The 21,495-nt window shown below is 40.1% G+C and overlaps 1 protein-coding gene across 1 annotated transcript in view; it reads right to left on the reverse strand.

Annotated features, from left to right (window-relative positions):
* Positions 1-21,124, reverse strand: part of LOC109912379 (protein NO VEIN-like) — a 54,494-nt gene extending 33,370 nt beyond the window's left edge. The window contains exons 1-11 of the mRNA XM_048611070.1: positions 20,705-21,124; positions 17,145-17,797; positions 16,344-16,475; positions 15,874-16,071; positions 15,198-15,338; positions 11,603-11,863; positions 7,393-7,567; positions 6,078-6,244; positions 4,848-4,976; positions 1,365-1,546; positions 1,046-1,254 (exon numbers count right to left, since the gene is read on the reverse strand). Of these exons, the coding sequence (XP_048467027.1) occupies positions 1,046-1,254; positions 1,365-1,546; positions 4,848-4,976; positions 6,078-6,244; positions 7,393-7,567; positions 11,603-11,863; positions 15,198-15,338; positions 15,874-16,071; positions 16,344-16,475; positions 17,145-17,797; positions 20,705-21,065 (2,608 nt within the window). The 5' untranslated portion in view covers positions 21,066-21,124. The remainder of the gene's footprint in view (positions 1-1,045; positions 1,255-1,364; positions 1,547-4,847; positions 4,977-6,077; positions 6,245-7,392; positions 7,568-11,602; positions 11,864-15,197; positions 15,339-15,873; positions 16,072-16,343; positions 16,476-17,144; positions 17,798-20,704) is intronic.
* Positions 21,125-21,495: the final 371 nt, after the last annotated feature.

Raw genomic sequence — 21,495 nt, forward strand, 5'->3', positions numbered from 1 at the left:
GGTTATTTTAACAGTGTCCTGCTCACATGCTCCATGTGTGTGTCCTCGGCATGCTGCAGTGTTCCAGTGAATCACAGCGCAAACTGGAGGAACAACATCTCATCTTCACACTCGGCACTTTACAGCCTCTGGGCTCAATATTGAGTTCAACACCTTCAGATTGTGAACCCACTCCTTCCCTTTCCTTTAGCTTTGTTTGTTACATTCTCTGTCGCCCTCTCTCCCCTCCACCTCCCCCCCTACCCCCCTCCTCAGTGGGGCTGTCTGTCCTTCCCAGCCTGGCTGTTAGACACACCATTGCTCTGCCTTTCTCACATTCCCATCACTTAATCTGAACTATCAACATCTTTTCACCCCCAGCACTCCAACTGGACTCTCCTCCCACTGCCCCCTCCACACTTCACTTCAGCTGAGATGAAGAGTCATGCAGACTTGAAATGTTAGCTTGCCCTCTCTGTCCATGAATGCTGCCTGACCCGCTGTGATCTCCAGCATGTTTTGTTTTCAGTCTGGACCTTCAAACCAGCTGCTTTGCCAATATCCATATCCATGGAGGCAGCAAGCTTAACTCGATCATGCTCCTGCCCCACAGCAGAATAACACATCAGAAGATTTTGCAACGAGCATCCTGCCTCCGAGACGAAAATCCAGCTCATTAACTCCAGTGATGCTGCCTGACCTTCCAGTTTTTTTAAAATGTTTTTCCAATCAGAAAAAGCAGGGTAAATAACATGACCTTGCAAGGAGTTCAATGAAGATGAGAAAACTCCATCATTGTGATGCAGTTTTGTACAATGTCTCACAACAGCCACCCTTATCTTTAATTTGTTTTCTCCTTCCAACTGAAAAGATTTGAGATGTGGGCACCAATCGTTTTGACTATCAGGTATGCCCACCCCAACATCTAACAGCACAATAATCCTCACAGAGAGCATTAATGGTTAATCAAATAGATTGGTGTTCTGGGTCAATGCCTACAATTAAATCATAAGCATAAATAGAGAAAAATTAAATATTGGTTAAATATGACTAATCAAGCACCTACTTTCGCAACCAAGATGAGCTGCTTTCTTGCCACAATGCCTTTCGATGAAGTCCTTGAGTGAACCATGCTGTGCTTCAAATACTGTTTCCCATTGTGACCATTCTGCGAGATCTTCCAACAAAGGAGCATTCAACAGACATGACAAAGCCTGTTCTTTACTCAGATCCCCAAGGAGCCCAACAGAACTGCTTGAATCAATGCTGCAGTGACTTTAAAGACAAAATTATTATTTTTTATTAATCAAAGCCAAACAAAATTTATTAAAAAAGATGTCGCAGCAATTCCTTGGACACAATAAGCTTCTTTCTCGGGGCCTCACCTAGATTCTTCAATAAATAGTGCGGTTTCATACAGCACCAAGCTTTGAGGATTGTTATGCCCGCTGTGTGACTTGGTTTGGCGTTGTACCATCTTCACTATATTAGACAATGTCCCATATCCAAGTTCCTTGATATCTCTCACCCAAAACTGATTACACAGTGCAGCCTTGATTGTTGGAAACTGAAGTCAGAGAACGGATATGTCCATTAGACCTGGATATCACTCTTAACATAATAAACTGCATCACGGTGTTTCACAACAGTTGTATAAAACAGTGTTTGACAAGAATCACATAAGTGACATTTGTTCAGATAACTAGACTTGTGACCTCAGAACATGCCCAAATAGCATTAAGGAGCTAACTCCCAATCGTCATAAAATTGCACATTAGGTCGACAATCCAGGGCTATTCAGGAAACTCCAATTTTTTGCACAATTTTATTGAGATTGAGATGGATAAGAGTGGAAACCAGAAAATGAAAAGCTGAAAGCAAAAATAGAAAGGACTGAAGGCAATGTAATTTGTGAAGCAAATTACTGATTACAAATCTAACAGAACCTGTAACATTGAAAATCAGGGCCAGCCAGAAAATGTCTGTTTGCCAAGATCAAGATTGTCTTTTAAAAAGTATATTTTCACTTCTCTTGTTTATCCATGACCTTGTGATTGGTGGGAGTGGGTGACCAGCCCACTCCCAGGCTTCATCAAGGTGTACGCTTAGGAATGACCAGCCATTAGAAAACTCTGACATTTGGCTGACTTTCTCAAGAGCAACAGAAGCACCAACAACTTTTACATTTGTTTATGCTATTTATGACACATCTTTAATGTACTACAATGCCCCAAGGTGTTTCACAGAAGCATTAGAAACTAAATTATCACTGAACATCATAAAGCAATGACAATACCTGGTCAAATAGATTTTAAGGAGCAACTTACAGAAGGAAAGCAAGGAGAAGTGTACAAGGGGAACACCAGTTGCTTAGGACCTTGGTGGCTGATGGCTTGGTCACCAAGGTTGGAGCAATGAAAAACAGAAATAAGTGACCAGAATTAGAAAACTATAGATATCAAGGATTGTTGTGCTGGAGGAAAGTAAAGAGACAGCTGGGGTAAGGCCATGGATGAATTTGAAAACAAGGATGAGAATGATAAAATCAAGGTACACAGGAATACAACCACCTGCAACTTCCCTTCCAAGCCACATGCCATCCTATCACCTCTCTTTTGCTGTCTCTGGGTGAAAATCCTGACAGGCTTGGATGTTTATTGCACAGAAAGAGACAATTCATCCTGCTGTGTCAACAAAGATCTGAATACACTTACCAGTTCTTGGTCCAGTGCCAGTGAAAATCTAAATACTGCTCAAATATTACACAAGTTTCTGACTCAACCCTCCTATCAGGCAGTGAGTTCCAGATTCCCACTCCCCTTGGAGTGAATTTTTTGTTAACTCTCCTCTCAGCCTTCTACCTCTCACGTTAAATCCAAACACCTGGTTATTGACCTCCCTTCGAACAGCCTCCCCTATCCACTCCATCTATGGCTCTTGTAATCTTATACACCACTATCAGGTCCTCTCTCAACCTTTGCTGTTCCACAAAAAGCCATTCTAGCCTATCCAATCTTCCTATGTAGCTCAGACCTGCCAGTCAGGCAACATCCTGATAAATCTCCTCTGCACCCTCTCTTGTACGATCACATCCTTGCTATACTGCAATGCATTACTCCAGTTATGACCATACAGTCCTAGCACTACCTCCCTGCTAATAAAGGCAAGTATCCCATATGCTTTCTTAAGCACTTCATCTGCCTATTCTTCTAACTTCAGGGGCCTGTAGACATGTACATCAAGGTCCCTCTGACCTTCAGTACATTTCAAGGTCTCAACATTCATTGTACCTAGTACCTTCCCTCGTTAACTCTTTCCAAGTGTATTGCCTCACACCCTCGGGATTGAGTTCCATTTACCACTGTTCTGCTCACTTGACCAGTCTGTCAATATCCTCTTGCAGCTTATAGCCATCCTGCTCACTATTTATGCCTCTGCCAACTTTTGTGTCATCTGTGAACCTCTTAACCTTGCTCTCTACAGTCCAATGTCCAAATTGGTAATGTACATCACAAACATCAAAGGCTCCAGCACAAAGCTCTGTAGAGCTCCACTGAAAACAGACTTCCAGTGACAAAAACATCCCTCTACCATTATCTTTAATTTCCTGCCTCTCAGCCAATTTTAGATCCAACATTTCACTTTGCTTTGGATCACATGGACTCTGTTTTTGACCAGTCTGTTACGAGGGACCTTATCAAAAGCCTTGCTAACGTCCAGGCAGACCCTCATCAACACTCCTGGTTACCACCTCCAAAATGAATCAATCAAATTTGTCAAATACAATCTTCTCTAAACAAATCCATGCTGACTATCCCTGATTACTTTGAGCCTCTCCAAATGCAGATATACTTTGCTCTGGAACTCTCTTTCCAAAAGCACTCTGGGTGTCCCTACATGACAGGGACTGCAGTCATTCTACACTGAAGATCCCCATCACCTTTTCAAATGGAGTTAGGGATGGGCCATAAACACTGGCCTAGCCAGCAATGCTCACATCCCATAAATGACCAGGAGTGATCACAATTGCTTGAAGACATGAGTAGCAGAGTTTTGGATGACCATGAGTTTAGGGAAAGTTGAATGTGAGGGGATGGCTCAGTGTTAATTGAGTAGTTAAGGCGAAAAGGTAATGAAAAGGGATGGGCAAGGATTTTAAATGCTGAACTGAGGCACAGGCAGAGTTAGGCACTGCACAGGAGGTGGGAAAAGGTAGCTCAAGGGATAGCATGAATATATGTTGTCAGCTGCTCATTTCAGGGTAACCTAGAGAAGAATCCGATTCAGCTCCTGGTGATTGCCATGGAGAGGGATGGTACTGGTGGCCTTGAAGGGATCATTGGGAATGGAAGGCTGCATCTACAGTCTTCCTACAGTTTAACTGGAGGAAATGTCTGCTTGTCCAGTACCAAAAATAGAATGAGCTATCTGACAGTACAGAAACATTAGTGTGGTTGAGGTAAGGGGCAGTGAGTCAGAGCTGGTTATTGTCAGCCAACATGTATGGCCTCTTGCTGCATTGTAGGGAATCTGTGTAGAAACTGAAATGGTTCTGAGATTTGCTGCTGACATCAGCCTGTAGGTGACGGACTGGAGAGTGTCAAGGAACAGACATTGGTGGTGGGGGTTGAACGGAGGTAATGGGTGTTGGAAGAAAAGTCATTGTCAAGTGATAGCAAGGCTACAACTGTATAAATTAGAATGAGTAAAATTCATGAGAACTATATTACACTGGAAATGTCATTAACATAAATTGCGCCCATCATACTGTGCCTTCCCACCACAAGTTTACATCATTCTGCAAGATGCCAAACATATTGTATCTCTGTTCCCCCATGCCAGCGCCACCTGTCAGCAGGCTTAGTTACCATAGACTCCTCCAGGCTTCCACACTGCCTGATGAACTCATACACATCTTGGTAACTTGGTCGGAGTCCACAAGTTCCAGCATCTTGTGGATGTAGAAACAGACTTCCCCCAGCAGTTTCTTCTAGCAGCTGTGTAACAAAACAGAACTTTACTACCACACATGAGGAATCTTTCACTTTCAATCATTCTAATCAAGTGCAAACCTACTGTTTGACACTCAAAAGCAGGTTTGATTCTTTCACAGATAACAAGGTGTAGAGCTGGATGAACACAGCAGGCCAAGCAGCATCAGAGGAGCAGGAAAGCTGACGTTTCCAGTCAGGACCCTTCTTCAGAAATCTGAATTCAGAAAAAGGGTCTAGACCCAAAACATTAGCTTTCCTGCTTCTCTGATGCTGCTTGGCCTGCTGTGTACATGCAGCTCTACACCTCGTAATCTCAGATTCTCCAGCATCGGCAGTTCCTACTATCCCTGAATCAATTCTTTCACGGAACTGTTTATATGTGAGGTGAATATATAAAACCTGTAGATCAACCAAGCAACTACATTACTGATCCTAATTTGAACAGGAAAACACATCAAGCAGGATTTGTACATCATGAAAGCATTACTCCCAGTAACTTGAAAAATGAGATCACCTCCCTGCTAGGTTCAGACACCGGCAATATGTTAAACACAGCAACCAATCATTATATAGTATGGTGCCATAGTCCAAGAGGACCATAGGCATCTCTCTCCATTCGAAGGAGATAATTGTTGGTGTACTGTTTGAAGGTAGCTACTCCCCAGCTGCCGAGGTGAGAAAGCTAGCCTCCATAGACTACTACAGCCAGTACAGGGATTGAACTCCTCTATTGGCTTTAATCTGCACCACACTCTCATCAATGAGTGAACAGAGCTCACCAACCCCCAATCCATCTTCATCGATTTAATGGAAAGGTACTAGAAAAAAAACACAACACAGAGTTTTCTTTTCTGAGGAGATGATTTTTTTTCAATAAGTACATGCACAATTGAAAACTTTACTGTTTAATTTTCAGCTTTTCTGAAAAAATGATAGCCAATAAACACTCAATGGAAATAAGACTGAGAAACGTAGTAGTACAATGTCCTTTCATCTTTGTGAACCACAAAGCCCAAACGTGAAAGAGATGAAATGTACTTAAAGCTTTTCCTAACTTTCACTAAAACAAGTGCAAAATTTATCTTAAACAGAGCACACACTTACCTGAGAATGTTTCAGCAGATATTCGAGGAAAGTACCATGTCCCATGTGAACAAAGCCTTTCAATTTGAAGTGATCAACTAATTTTTTCTCCAGTTTGCATAAATAGACAAGACTCAAGTATCCAGTCACAGTGGAGAGGGTCTTTTCCAAATACTCTCTTACAGATCCTAAAGGCCAAAGCAAATTTGAGTAGGAAAAAACTTAGCAACAAAATGCTCATCAAGAATAATAGTGGGCTATCAGGCCAATGGAGAAGTACAATCATAGAATCCCTAACAGTGTGGAAGCAGGCCATGCCACCCATCGAGTCCTCACTGACTCTCTGAAGAGCATCCCACCCAGTTATACCCCCTACTGTATTCCTCTAACTCTGCATGTCCCGTGGCTAATCCACTTAGCTTGCACATCCCTGAACACTATGGGCAATTTAGCATGGCCAATCCACCTAACCTGCACATCTTTGGACTGTGGGAGGAAACCAGAACACCCGGAGGACATGCAGACACGGGGAGAATGTGCAAACTCCACACAGACAGTCGCCCGAGGATGGAATTGAACCCAGGTCCCTGGTGGTGTGAGGCAGCAGTGCTAAACACTGAGCTACCATTTTGCCCCCAGATAGCTCCAAGAAATTGTGCATAGTGCCATAAATGACTGAATCCCTAAGATTCACCATTTCCCAGCACCTGCATCACAAAAGCACTGTTTGAAGCTGGGGAGAGGGAAAGGTCAGAAGATTCAGCCCTGCATAAATAAACATGGGCAGAAAACTGACTTCAGAGCAGAGGGATAGTCATCATTCTGCGTAAAGAGAAGCACAATTGGGAAGAAATTGCTATAAGAAGCTTTAAACATAATGAAAAATTTTGATATTATTACTGCGTCAATGATGTTAAACAATTGCAAGATGTTGTTGATGAAAGCAGGCAATCCTCCACAGTAACAATCCACCAAGAGGAACTCAAACACAGAGAAAGCTGGAGAAACTCAGCAGATCTGGCAGCAACTGGAGTGAGTGAAACAGAGTTAATGTTTTAAGTCCAGTGTGATTCGTCTTCAGAACCAATTCAAACGTCAGCTCTATTTCTTTCTCCACAGATGTTGTCAGACCTATTGCGATTCTCCAGCATTCTGTGTTTCCTTCAAATTTTCAGCATCTGCAGTATTTTGCTTTCTTTCGAGTGGAACCTCATTGCGCAGTTCACTTTAACAATGAGTTCCTTCTCAATTACAATGACATGATTTTTTTTTTGTTAATATTTGTAAAATCAGGGCCTCCCCATTTGATTCAATAGGATTGCAAACCATAATCTACCTTCACTGGGAAGCGGAGTTTCATTGTCCTTTGCTCTATTTACAACTGCCTTGTCTGGTTTCTCTTTTGCCACCAAGTCCTGGGGAACTTCCAGGGAACCACAGCAAATGGCCAACTGAAAGAGTGATCGGGCCAAACGATCTTCTCCTATCTTGATCAGGAATTCCTGAACATACTGCAGGAGGAGAAAATAGACAACTATTAGATGTGTCAGAGACAACATCTTTCAGATATTTTGTCTACAGTAAGTTTTGTGTAAACACTGAGAAGTTACATGAAGCTAAAACAATAGAAGGGCTTTAAAAAGGGTAAATCTAAAGGAAGATTTATATAAAAGGGGGGGAGGAAAAATCAGTCTTAAGATCATAGTTGGGAATGCTACATAAAACATGAAGGATAGAGCCAAATAAGAAACAATTAATTAATGTTCAACACTTTTTATATGCATGATATATCTCTCCAGTTGCAAACTGCACTAATGGTATTAGCTGCAGCACTTCCTCAACGACAGAATTAATAAGATTTCCCAGCTGACAATATGCTGTGATAGTACTACACTGTTCCTAGAACATTTGTCCAACGAGCTCTTGTGGATATGCAGTAATTTCCTTCAGCTTAACATTGAGATCGCAAACTCATTCAGTCACCAACACAAACTGAACATCTCCCAACCTGATCTCAACCCCAAGCAGACTGCTCTCAAATTTCGTGCCTATTCAATGTAGAGGTGGGCTTTCAACAAAAACTGCTTAATATGATTGCAGAAAATAATGAAGAAAGCTATGGAACACTAGCCTTTATACCCAGAGGACTGGAGTATAAGGATGCAGATATTATGCTGCAGTTACACAAAACCCTGGTTAGACTCCTTTGAAGTACTGTGAGCAAATCTGGGCACCACACCTTATATTGGTCTTGGAGGGAGTATACAGGGAGGAGGTTTACAAGAATGTTACGTAGATTTCAGGGGGTTAAGTTATGAGGAGAGATAATGCAAATTAGGCCTGTTTTCTCCAGAATTTATAAGATTATGGGGTGATCAAAGTCTTTGAGATATTAACAGGAAAAGACAAGATCGATAAACAATCCCCACTGGTTGAGGATTCCTGAGAATTAGGGCCAGACCATTCGGGAGAGATGTTAGGAAGCACTTCCACATACAAAGAATGGGAGAGTTTTGGAACTCTCTTGCACAAATGGCAGTGGAGGCTGGGCCAGTTGTTAATTTTAAATTTGAGATAGATGAATTTTTTTAAGTAGAAGTATTAAGGGATATGGGTCAAAGTCAGGTTTGTGGAGTTAGGCCACAGATCAGCCATGATCTCACTGAAAGGTAGACAGGATTGAGGGGCTGAACAGCCTGCTCCTGTTTTCATGTTGGTACCAGTTACCAAAAAAAGGAACACAAGTGGAGAGCCAGATATACTGGATTCCATTAATTTGTCAATCACACATGACCCATCAATGAAGGTGGTTTTGTTTTTCAAAGACTAGCAACCATCATACTTGATAGACCATGATAGACACTATCGTGAAGCCATCCTACTTCTCAACATTCTGCTTAAAAGTAGCTGTCAGATAATATCCCCCTTCTACCAACCAGTAGAGAATAATTGCAATGTGCCAAAAACCACTTAAAGATTATTTATTCTACTAAATTGAAACATATAAGAAAATGCATTTTGCAGGGGATGTACAGTGAAACCTCTACTAACAGATACTCACAAAAATGTTACTAAGACACCCAAAAAATAAAGATCCACGAAATGCATGGGTTCTCAATATATTGAACGCTGTTGATTTATAAATCATTTTATAACTTCAAACAGGGGACACAGCTGACTGAAAGTTTCAGATTCAGCAACTTTGCAACAAGACTGTTTCACTGGCATTGTTTCTTGCAGCTTGTTCTCTTCTGTCCCAGAATTCTCTAGTGGCCAACGTAGAAGGGGACAGCAGAATTTGGACTTTTCTGGAATGGGAGTTTTGTTTTAGCCAGTGTGCACAGCCACAGAGAAAGCAGTCTAACTCTGGGGTGGAATCATGGGGATAGAGAGGTTTCTCAGGGATACAGTGGTTTCATAGCTGCTACAGATGCTCAGTAAATATCTTCCCATTTATTGAAATAAGTGGGAAAGTAAGTTGCAATAAAGAAATAAGGAATTTACAAATGGATATGGGTAGGTTAGGTCCATGAGCCAAAACTTGTCATATGGAGTTTAACGTGGATAAGGGTGAAGTTATCCATTTTGGTCAGAAGAATAGGAAAGCAATTTATTATCTAAATGGAGAGAAACTTCAGAATGCTTTGGTACAGAGGGATCTGGGTGACTTTGTGCAAGAATCACAGAAAACTCATGTGCAGGTACAGTAGATGATAAGGAAGGCAATTTTGGCATTTACTGCTAAATTAATAGAGTATAAAAGTCCCATTACTGAACAAGGTATTAGTGAGACTCCATGGAGTACTGCATACAGTTTTGGTCCCTTTGAGGAGGGACATAGTTGCATTGGAGGTATTTAACAGGAGGTTCATTGAAATGATTCTAGCGTTGAGGAGTTAGTCTTATGGAGAGAGCTTGAGCAGTTTATACCTACACTCTCTGGAGTTTAGGAGAATGAAAGGAGATCTAGTTGAGGTATAAAAGATGCTAAAGGGGTTAGTTAATGTAGATGTAGAGAAGATGGGGCAACCTAGAATGAGAGGTCATAGTTTTAGGATAAGAGGCAGCAGATTTAAAACAGCGGAAGAGGAGTTACTTCTCTCAAAGGGTTGTGAATCTGTGGAACTCATTACCCCAGAATGTGATGATGCTGGGACATTGTGTAAATCTAAGGTGGATATGGGCAGTATTTGAATCAGTAACAGGTTGAAGGATTATGGAGAGCAGAGAGGAAAGTGCAGTTGAGGCCGAGATGAAATCAGATTAAATGGAAGAGCTGGTTAAAGGGGGTGAATGGCCTACTCCTGCTCCTAGTTCTTACTGACTTTTTTTACATAAACAGTACAAGCAACTACTATTTTAAAAATAAGAATACCTATAAAAATTACAGCTGAAGACAGTCCCTAGAGTGATTATTACTCACTAGTTCCACAACAAAAAGGTCAAGGTATGCAGAGAGATTCTGAGTCAGTTTATGCCTGTCATGATAGTGATAAAAATGGACAATTATTTTTCCAATTGTATAATTTGATTTTAATATCTGGGTCCAAAATGCGCCAAAATGGTTTTATAAAAGGAAAGAGCACTGACTGTAAATGGCCATACCATTCAGTTGGTTACAAATACTTGTGAAACCAATATGAAAAAAATAAACAGAATTGAAATTAACCTCTTTTATAAAAGGAAACTGAATCGAGTCAGGTGTGAAGAAACTCTCCTGAAAACGATAAAAGCTGGAGATCACAGCAGGTCAGGCAGCATCCATGGAGAGAGAGCAAACTAATGTTTCGAGTCTAGATGACTCTTCATCAGAAACTCTTCTCCTATTTTATTTTACACCTATGTAATAAGGTTCACATACTTGAGGCCAAAGGCATCACCTCCAATTATCACGTTGGAAACCAGGAATTCACACATTGGAATACATATACCGGATGTATTTCAGGGTGCTGCTCGTGACTGAGCGGGAAAAGAATGGATTTGGAGAAAACACTCTCAACCTTTTAAGAAGGAAACAATACGTGGTAAACACGAAAAGAAACATTGGAATACCAAGAACTCAAAGGACAACTGAAATATCCACTACAGCTGAGGATATGAACATCAATTTAAATGATTGTAGTTTCAGGTTAGAACATTTGCACCTCAAGGATTGTATATTCTTTTGTGTTCTTTTTGAACTGGTCACCATTGCTTTTCAACTTTGTACCTGTGAGCACATAAATTTGACATCATGCCTTTATTATTTTTAGCAGCGTTAGCAAATAATAAAATCGTTCTCTCAGTCAGGAAAACCTTGTAATTATTATTTCTGGTGAACTTGTTATTAAATATTTTAATTGGAGAGTGGTATAGCCTTGTGCTAATAAAACACTTTACCGTGGATAACTGAGGAGACTGAAAAATGGAGGGGGGCTGCCCAACAAACATACATTTCACTCACCTTGCACAGATGAGATTCTTGCACAGCCAACACCAGTCATTATTACGCTATTGCTTCACACAACAAATCAGGATTTCAATGTTGCCAAAACAAAATTGCCTACCTTAGTCATTTTACCACTGAAGACATCCTTTATATTGAAGAACACTTGAAGGATTGCATCTGCTGCTGTCATAGAGGCATATTGCTTCCGGAGATCCAGAGATCCACTGGTAGAATACAGATGTGGTCCACCAAAGGGGTCCATCACACTTTTCTTAACTTTGTTGAAACGATTATTCACTTCCTCTTCTATTTCGTTCTGAACTCGATTCTTCGCCTTGTCTATAGCAGCTCGTTCTGTGCTTGAAGCCTTCCCCAATGTCTATTCAACATGATTTCAACAAAGATTAATTCATTTTCTTTTATTTCAATGACACTTTCTCCCTCACCTCCCATCTCTCACAGCAGCAAACTGTCACACTGAATCTAACCTTGCTCTGCTTCCTGTTCACATATCAGCTTTACCTGCAACTGAGAAACCAAGGGCGCAATGATCATCCCCCTTTCTTCCTTCTTACAGAGAATTGTTATGCTTGCAGTAGCAATTTCTGGATTGATGTGGTGAGTAACTTTATTATTAAAAGATAACTGAAGTGTAATACAGAAAGTAAAAAAACTGTTCATTGAACAAGAATACGTAGAGGCATGCAGAGAGGGATCTATGATATATTTAAAGGTAGACTATATGTAGGCAGTACAGACAAAATAATAAAATTAAGAACAAAAAATAGCATCAGCTGCAAAAGTTAGAATTTTACAACCATGGAATTAGGTTTTAGGTGTCCCCGTGCAATCTTTACAAACAAACTCTCAGAATAAAGACAGCATTCTTTCAACAATTGTGTTATGCTTTAAGGGTTCAGTAGAAGACCAGTGGCTTTTAAAAGATTTTTTTAAAGTATCCTTTCACCAGTTACCAAAGGAGGGCTTTTTTCTGTTAAACCCTGCTACAAACTGAACAGCAGAGAAGATTGGAAATACATAGCAGGTCCCTCAGCAGCTGGACAGACAGAGGGGTTAACAAAATCAGCTCAATGGTTGTGGGTCAAAAAGCCTTTGTCACAGCTCAGGAGATTAGTAGGAAAGGCTAAACAAGTTGGGGATTTTGTTGTTAGTAGAAAGGGAAGACTTAGAGAAGGCTTGTCAGTAGTCTTTCAAATTAAGAACAGATTGGACGGGGTAGATGTATGAGGAAAGCATGTCAATGGGTGGAAAGTATCCAAAAGCCATAAATACAGGGTAGTTACAAATGAATTCAACAGAGAATTAAGGATACATTACTTTGCTCAGAATGGCTACAATGTGGAACACTGCCACAGAAAGTGGTTGATGCAAATAATATGGATACTTGTTTAATTTCCTTTTGAAAGCATGAGAGAACAGACAATAGAAAGATATGCTGAATATATAACACAGATAGGATGGGGGGAGTTGTGAGCAGCATAAATACCAAAACAGTTTTGGTTTTATTAAATATATAGGCATGAGGACAGATTTGACCCTAGTTAACTGGGCAGAAAGATTAAGAAGGTAGGACAGTTGATGAACAGTGGCAGACGTTTGGAAAGCCAAAACACAATCAGCATGGATTTGTGAAGGATAATTTATGTTTGAACGTTTGCATTAATTCTTCAAAACTGTAACAAGCAAAGTAGATAATGGGGTCCTGTAGATGTTGTATATCTGGATTTTCAGAAAGCATTTGATATGTTGGCAAAGGAAAGGTTGCTACACAAGGTAAGATCACATGGAGTTAGAGGTAATTCATTAGCTTGGATACAGAACTGGCTAACCAACAGAGAGCAGAGAGTCAGGACAAATGGATCTTTTCTTGGTTGGCAAGATGTAACTCGTGGAGTGCCACAAGGTTTGGTGGACAGGCCTCAGATATTTACAATCTATATTAATGACTTGGATGCAGGGATAGAATGTAATGTAGCCATGTTTGCAGGTGGCTCTAAAATAGGTGGGAAAATAAGGTGCCATGAAGAAATAAGATATTTACAAATAGATATGGACAGGTTGGGTCAATGAGACAAAATTTGGCAGATGGAGTTTAATATGGATAAATATGAGGTTATTCACTTTGATCAGAAGAATAAAAAGGCAATTTATTATCTAAACAGAGGGAAACTACAAAATTTATAAGTGCAGAGGGATCTGGGTATCCTTGCGTACATCACAGAAACCTAGTATGCAGGTATAGTAGGTAATAAACAGCAAATGCAATTTTGGTATTTATTGCTGAAGGAATGTAGTATACAAAGTACAGAAGTGTTGCTGCAATTGGCCATGGCATTAGTGAGACTGCGTCTGGAATATTGCATTTGCTTTTGGTCCCCATGGTTAAGGAGGGATGTAGTTATATTGGAGGTATTAGAATTTGATTCGATTGATTCCAGAGATGAGGCATTTGTCTTATGAAGACAGATTAAGCAGTTTAAGCCTACACTGTCTAGAGCTTAAAAGGAGAGATCTAATTGAGGTATATTAGACGCTAAAGACAATTGACAAAGTAGACGTAGAGAAGATACTCCCTCATGTGGGACAATCTAGAACAAGAGGTCACAGCTTTATAATACAGGGTAGGAGATTTAAAACAAAGATGATGAGGAATTATGTCTCTCTAAGGGTTGTGAATCTGTGGAATTCACTCCCCCACAGTGTGATGGATGCTGGGACATTGAGTAAATATAAGAAGGAGATACACCCCTATGAATCTTACATCACAACAAGGTCATCTCTCATTCTCCTAAACTCCAGATGAGTACAGGGTCAACCTACACATCATCTTCTCATAAGACAGTGCCTCTGTACACAAATTCAACCTGGTAAACCTTCTCTGGACTGTCTTCAATGCCAGTATTTTTTCCTTAGATAAGGGGATCAAAACTGTTCACAGTATTCCAGCTGTGGTCCAACAAGTACCTTGTATTGTTTTAGCAAGGTATTCTTATTTTTATACTGCATGCCCTTTGAAATAAAGACCAACATTCCGTTTGCCTTCCTATCACCTGCTGAATTTTGTAGGTTAGCTTTTTGTGTTTAATGCATGAAGATCTCTGTGCCGTAGCTTTCAGCAGTCTTTCTCTTTAAGTAATATTCAGCTTGATTCCTCCTGACAAAAATGCACAGTCTCATTTTTTCCCACATTATATTCCATCAGCTAATTTTTTGCCCACTCACTTAACCTGTAGACTCTGTGCCACCCTCACTATTTGCTTTCCCACCTATTTCTGTGTCATCTGCAAACTTGAATTATAGTACATTCGCTTCCCTTATCTATATTATCTCTACCCCTCATGATTTTAGAAACCTCTACAAGGTCACCCTAACATGTTCCATGTCTTTTGCCAAATAACCATGTGCCATTGCATAATGGAGTGCTCACCTCAAAAATGTTGATGAATTAAGCAAGGAGAAAGATTAGTAAACAATGCTTGGTTTTGTCTCAATGGATAAAGTAATATGGCAATCATTTTAACAGAGCAGTTTGGGTAACAAATTACAGGTGGGAAGAGGGGGCAAAGTTACCTACAGAACTGCACCACAAATACCAATCAATACATTCAACAGGGATGGAAAAGGGGGCAAACATAATTATTTATTACAAACCAAAATGAGAACATCAATAAAATGAAATAAAAGCAACTTACTGATATTAGGAGTCCGATGCTAGTAATTCTGATGCCAAGTGCATACGGTGAGTCACAACGATATTGGTCTGCTAAATATTTTATGAAGTCAGCCAAATCTATTCTTTGCGCTTTGCTGGATTTTCTATACGCACGGATACTCTGGAGCAGAAAGTAAATCATGAATATCCGCAAATATTTATGATGACAATGATAATGAAAACAACAATAAGGAATAATATTATGAATAGAAAGAAGACAATACCATAAATAAGCCAACAAAAGATTCTGAATTTTTACAAGTAGATTTTAACTTCGCTACTCAAAGAGATAATGAAGATATAATTAGGATAACTGATATTGGCAGAAACCAGCAACTTAAACACTTACACGTACCAGAAAGGTAACAACACCATGAGAACTCTGTAAGCAAATTGATGCCTTATCTCTCAGTGGCAAATGGTGTGTTGCTCAAGTTAACAAATCAAGAACCCACAGGTTTCAAAATCCTATAAAAATATCATCCCCATGAAGCAAATATTTACCCAATTTCTTCTGCTACCAATCTTAAATGTTTACACGGTTACTAAGCTCCAAGAAAGCATTGTTCTACTCAAATAAAAGTTTTCTTTGGCTCTAGAATGATATGAGTCTCACCCTAATCATAAACACATTCTAAATATGCAACATACTATACCTGTAAAATATCCACCGTTTCAATTTCAAATATATCCTCATCCTTCAGTGACTCAGGCACTTTGAATAACCTGTGCACAAGAGGCTGTTTGCATAAAGGGCCAAGTTTCAGGTCTTCAAAGCTCTGTTTGTTTTTCAGTGCTCCCAAGCACTGGTTCAGCTCATAAAGAGTACAGACAGTCCGGATAGTTTCAAAAGCCTTAAAAAATGTAATTAGACAGCATTAATTTTCTGCATTGCAAAGAAGAACCTTGCCATACATTAGGGCAGAACAAAATTAAGGGGTCCACTTAAAGTAGGAAGTAAAGTGACAGTTAAACAAAACTATGATTGATAAAATTTGTTAGTTCCGTTCATTGTTTCTACGGGAGACGCAAGAGACTGAAGGCAGAGAGGGTAGGGTGAGCAAAAATTCCATTCTGCTGGAGCTTCATCCCAATCCCTTTCCATCCACAAACAATTCCCACTTACTTCAATGAAAATGGTGACTTCTCGCTGTGTTCGACGAAGTTCTTGAATGGCAGAGAGTTGTTTGACAGGTGACCAGATGCCAATGTCTTTCAGGTTTTGAACCCGAAAGTGTCTGCAAACTCTATGCAACACCTATTACAGACAAGAATAAAAGGGGAACACAAATCAATTAGTTGCAAGAAGCTAGCTGGTTGCTGGGATCAAGACATAGAAGAATCCCATATTTAATGTTTTAACACTTGTATTTCTACGTAATGGAAACATTAAGTGCAAAAAGTCACCTTTGACATCACTTCACTCCACAAACATATCTCAGAACAGATCAGTTGTCTGAGCAGATTCCTTGAAGCCTGTATTTGTAATTGCCCATGCAGTGATATATTAATAGCGCATTAAAATTGCTTTGCAAAATGGGGAAGTGAAACAGCACATATAGACATGAGAAAAGAATCTCTAATATTTTAGTAGCTTCTCTGTCCCAAACTACTGCCAGTTATGTTCCCTTCTATACTCCTCTGACAAGGCATTGGCATGTCAGAAAAGCTTCTATGTTCTGATATACCTGTATTAATATTATTTACCCAAAAGAACTGCTTATTCCTAATGTAGCATTGATGCATACGTTTAGACATAATCTTAATGAATAGCAGAGCAGGTTTGATAGGCCGAATGGCTTGCTCCTGTCTGCATATCTTATGTTTTTATACGTATGTGCCTGTGAAAATAAAAAATTTCTCCTCCCACAGCACAAGTAAAATTTGTTTGTCCCGAGTCCTTTCCTTCATTTATTAGAACACTTACCTTTGTTTCGGTGACCTGCTCTCCTTCAGCAGCTAACGCACGAATAAACTCTTCAGTTTGTTGATTCACTTCTTCCACATTGATTCTCCTATTTTGGGAGGACAATAGAGGATCTGAGGCTAACATTTCAACTGCCTGCATCACAGAAGCATGTTCCTCTCTTACACATCGATGGTAGTTTTGGGTGAATCGGTCCTTTGATCGCATCTTCTGCAATTCCTCTTCTTTCAGCTTTTTCAGCATTTCTTTTGATATTTTTGTGTCTAATGCAGGGAAGTCTTCTGAAGACACTGTTGTCAGTGCAGGGGAAGCAGAACGCGATCCTGGATTTATTGAAGCATTGATCTTTTGATTAAGGGTGCAAAGTTCAGCTGGTTGCCCTGTTGTATTTCGTTCAGGCCCCAGACTGAAATCAGTTGCAGGCTGATTTACTTTCTTTGAGGTTTCTTCCTTCTGGTAACTTTTTGGTTTTGCACAGCCTCTGTTTTTCTCAAGATCATCCTCTGAAGATGATGTCGATAACGCTGGTGAGGCTGTCTGACGTTCTGTGAAACCAAATGTTGCTACTTGTGGTATTGGAAAACGGACCAATGGCGGAGAATAGAACATGCTACTCATAGGTGTTACATTTTGTCCATACATTGCACCAGGAGCTGTGCAGAGGTGCAAACAAATGAGATAAAACAACATGAGTTTGACATAGAGATAGTAAGAACTGCTGATGCTGGAGTCAGAGATAAGACAGTGTGGAGCTGGAGGAACACAGCAGGCCAGGCAGCATCAGAGAAGCAGGAAAGTTGACGTTTTGGGTCAGGACACTTCATCAGATTATCTGAAGAAGGGTCCCGACCCAAAACATCAACTTTCCTGCTCCTCTGATGCTGCCTGGCCTGCTGTGTTCCTCCAGCTCCACACTGTGTTATTAGTTAGACAGATTTCCCTGCAATCCATTAATATTCCTAATAATAGGTTCAACTTTCACCAAAAGCAACTGGTTAATATATTATCTCAGCAAAGAAAAGCAAACCTACGTTATTGAATTGAATTATCTTTATTGTCACATGTACTCAAATGGGTACAGTGAAAAGTTTATACTCGCCACTTACAGTGCCATCTTCAGCAGAAAGGTACCAGGTACAACTTCTTCAGTTACAAGATATTTTATTTGAAGAAAGGACATTATTTGAAGGAGGCTTTTGGTGTGGGAGAAAATAAAAACATTCTCCTAAAGGAGGTAAGTTAACTCAAAAGATGTAACAAGCCATAATACAGACTGCTGTCCCCTTTCAACCGTATTTATTGGTGATCCAAAAGTTTGACAGCATATTGTACATTAATTATACTGGTCTACATTAATGGATAGTATCATAGTTCTACAGTCTAAGAGCATAGAAAAGTTAACAAAACTCCACCCTGATGGCCCAATCTGTGCACAGTGAGCTCCCTCAAATAACAATGTGATACCATCCAGATAATCTGATGCCCAGGAAAAATAAATATTGGGACAGGTAACAGAGGACATTGCTTCTTAGCTTCAAAATAGTAATGTACTGGACTTTTGTGTTCAAGTCCTGAAGTGGATCTTGAACCTGTTATCTTGTGGCTCGGATGTGAGCAATGATTGATACAGTTGACACCTAAGATAAGAAAGTAAATTGTACAGGAAAGCAAATTGATTCTGGTTGTGTAATACAGTGCACTCAGTGAGTTGGTGTTGCTTTGAAAATGTGCACTTTTTACCTGCATTGTGTAATCTGCAGTTATGGATAGTGATGGTAGAGGAGGTCCAGTTTCTCTCTGTCACATGCCTGACCCAGAATCTTTCCTGCCCTTACAAGAGACGTACATTGGAAGGATTTCCAGGTTTAGACTCAACCATGTTCTGAACACACCTTCCTTTGTGATCAGCTCTTGGGATGGAAGTCAAACCCAGAGCTTTTGGTTCAGAAGCAGGGATGCTATCTTCTGTACCACAAGATCTCCAATGATCTGGGAGTTCAAATATACAAATTGCTTTAAAAAAGTAGCAACACACATAAGTAAAACCAAATAAAAAATTAACAAAGCATCTAATAAAGGGAGCAGAAATAAAAACAGGAAAATGCTGAAGAAACTCAGCAGGTTTGGCAGCATCTGGAAAGAGAAACAGAATTAATGTTTTGAGTCTGATATGATTCTGCTTCAGAACTGGAGAACTGGAGCTTGAGTTTTGAAGAAGGGTTTCATCGGATTCAAAAGGTTCTCTCTGTTTCTCTTTCTCCACAGATGCTACCCAATCTGCTGTGTTTCTCCAGTACTTTCCTTTTATTTCAGGTTTCCAGCAGTATTTTGCTTTTGTTCATGTGGAGCAGGGTGTTGGGGCTTCACTTCTGTATGGACTGAATTGAAAAGCAGAGAATTTATCGCAGATCACATGTGGAATATGCTGTACAACTCTGGGGCTGGCTTTTTAAACCTCATTGGTGAAGGGTGGGCGCTAAAGGAATCATTGTCAGTCACTGTGCCAGTCCTGGGTCCAGATCATTTTTGCATATCGATGTGTGGGGTCTTGTATGTTTATTAAGGTCACTAGTAGCCAGCAATGCCAGCTAAAGGGGTCAACTGGGATATCTTGTTGGTGTGGGGCTGAGGGAGAAACCCAACGCTCAGACAGATTTAGCCCTGTGCCCCACCTTTTGAAAGACCACCTGGTAGGGGTTCTCCTCGGGTGGTGACCTAGCTGCAAAAGCTATTCATTTGTTTAAAAGTTTGGATTGAGAACATCTCCATTTTGAAATGCTGTCACCCCTTCCTTACTAGTGCAGCATGCTGCATGGCCTCTGATTGGCCCCTGAGTTTGAAAGTCCCATTTGGCCTCCATAACTGGACACTAAGCATGTGCAGTGACCACTAAAGGGCTGCCCCTGAGAAACACATGATGAGGGACTATTTCCCCACACAATGTGGGCTTCTGATCCAGATTTCTGTTCAGTTGTGAGACTTATAAACTTGCAGGGAAGTCCTGCACTTGGTCGCTGCGGCAAGAAAAAGGGTATAAAAGTACAACAATTGACTCAAATAATGCCAACACTGAGAAGTGACATTAATTGACTGGGGCTGTTTTCTCTCGAAAATAAAAGATGGAGGAATGGCCTGACAGAGATTCTGACTCAGAGGTAGGGACTTTCTGCAACATGTGACATCCCCAAATCTGAAGCAAATAAGTCACTTGTAAACCCAGCATGGAACTCAGGGGAAAGCATCTTGAACAGAGAGTGGTGAGAATGTGGAACTTGCTACCACAGGAGGTAGTTGAAATGAAATAGCACAGACGTGTTTAAGGAATAAGTGGATTAAATACTGAGGTGAGTAAGAAAGAAGAAAGGGGCTAGATAAAGGGTGGATGGAGATTGGTGTGGACATAGTAACAGGATGCTTGAAAAAAAATCAGCGTTTGGTTAATTCAACACTGTTTTATGGAACAGAAATCTGGCTTCAACTCCTTTATAAAAGTAGCATATTATTTCCTTTATTCATACGGGGAAATTTCAATCTGGATTAGTGATTTAAAAATAAAGTACCTTGTGGCAGTGGAGCAAATGGAAACATGAGTTGACTCGCAATGTTGCTGTTTGTGATTTCCATATTTGGTAAGGGAGCTGAAGCTGGCTTTGATCCTTTAGCTACATTCTCATCTGTTTTTGCTACTCCAGCACGTTGAGTGGGCTTTAGTTTGAACACCATGTTTTTTCCAGATGAGGGGACTATATCCACCAAATCAGTCATGGATTTGATTAGCTCGTTAATGGAGCCAAACCCATAAGATTTTGCTCTGAGGTTGCATCGATATTTCTTGTTGTACATTTCACATAGTTTCCTTTCAGGAATGCCATTTGGTTCACTTTGCAAGAGCTCCAATATCTCACCACGAAGTTTCTCCATCAAATTAACTAGAGAAATACAATAATGGACAATTTTAAATTAAAGGTAGTATAAAAGAATATACATAATTTAACAGAGAAATTCAGAAGAGCCTTTTGCACTCATCTCGAGGCTTCCCTAATGGCTGGTTCAGTAGCATCAGAGCAAACTGGGAACATTCAGAAACGAGATGACCACCAGCAAACAGCCTCACAATAAAAACAGCAGTTATTAAACATCAATAGCTTGAAAGTTTAGCAATAGCAGAACTACTTGCTTTGATCACAAACTGCTCACATGGGTAGGATTTACGTAAATGGAACAGAAGCTATTTTGAACATCCATATTGCTTCATACTGATAAGCAAACATTTGCTGCACTTCATATCAACATTTATTATGGGAAATCCCGTGAATGAATTTAAAAAATCCATATGCAAATAGGTCTGTTA

This window comes from Rhincodon typus, chromosome 23 (genome assembly GCF_021869965.1).
Source record: "Rhincodon typus isolate 14 chromosome 23, sRhiTyp1.1, whole genome shotgun sequence".
Classification (NCBI taxonomy): Eukaryota; Metazoa; Chordata; class Chondrichthyes; order Orectolobiformes; family Rhincodontidae; genus Rhincodon; species Rhincodon typus.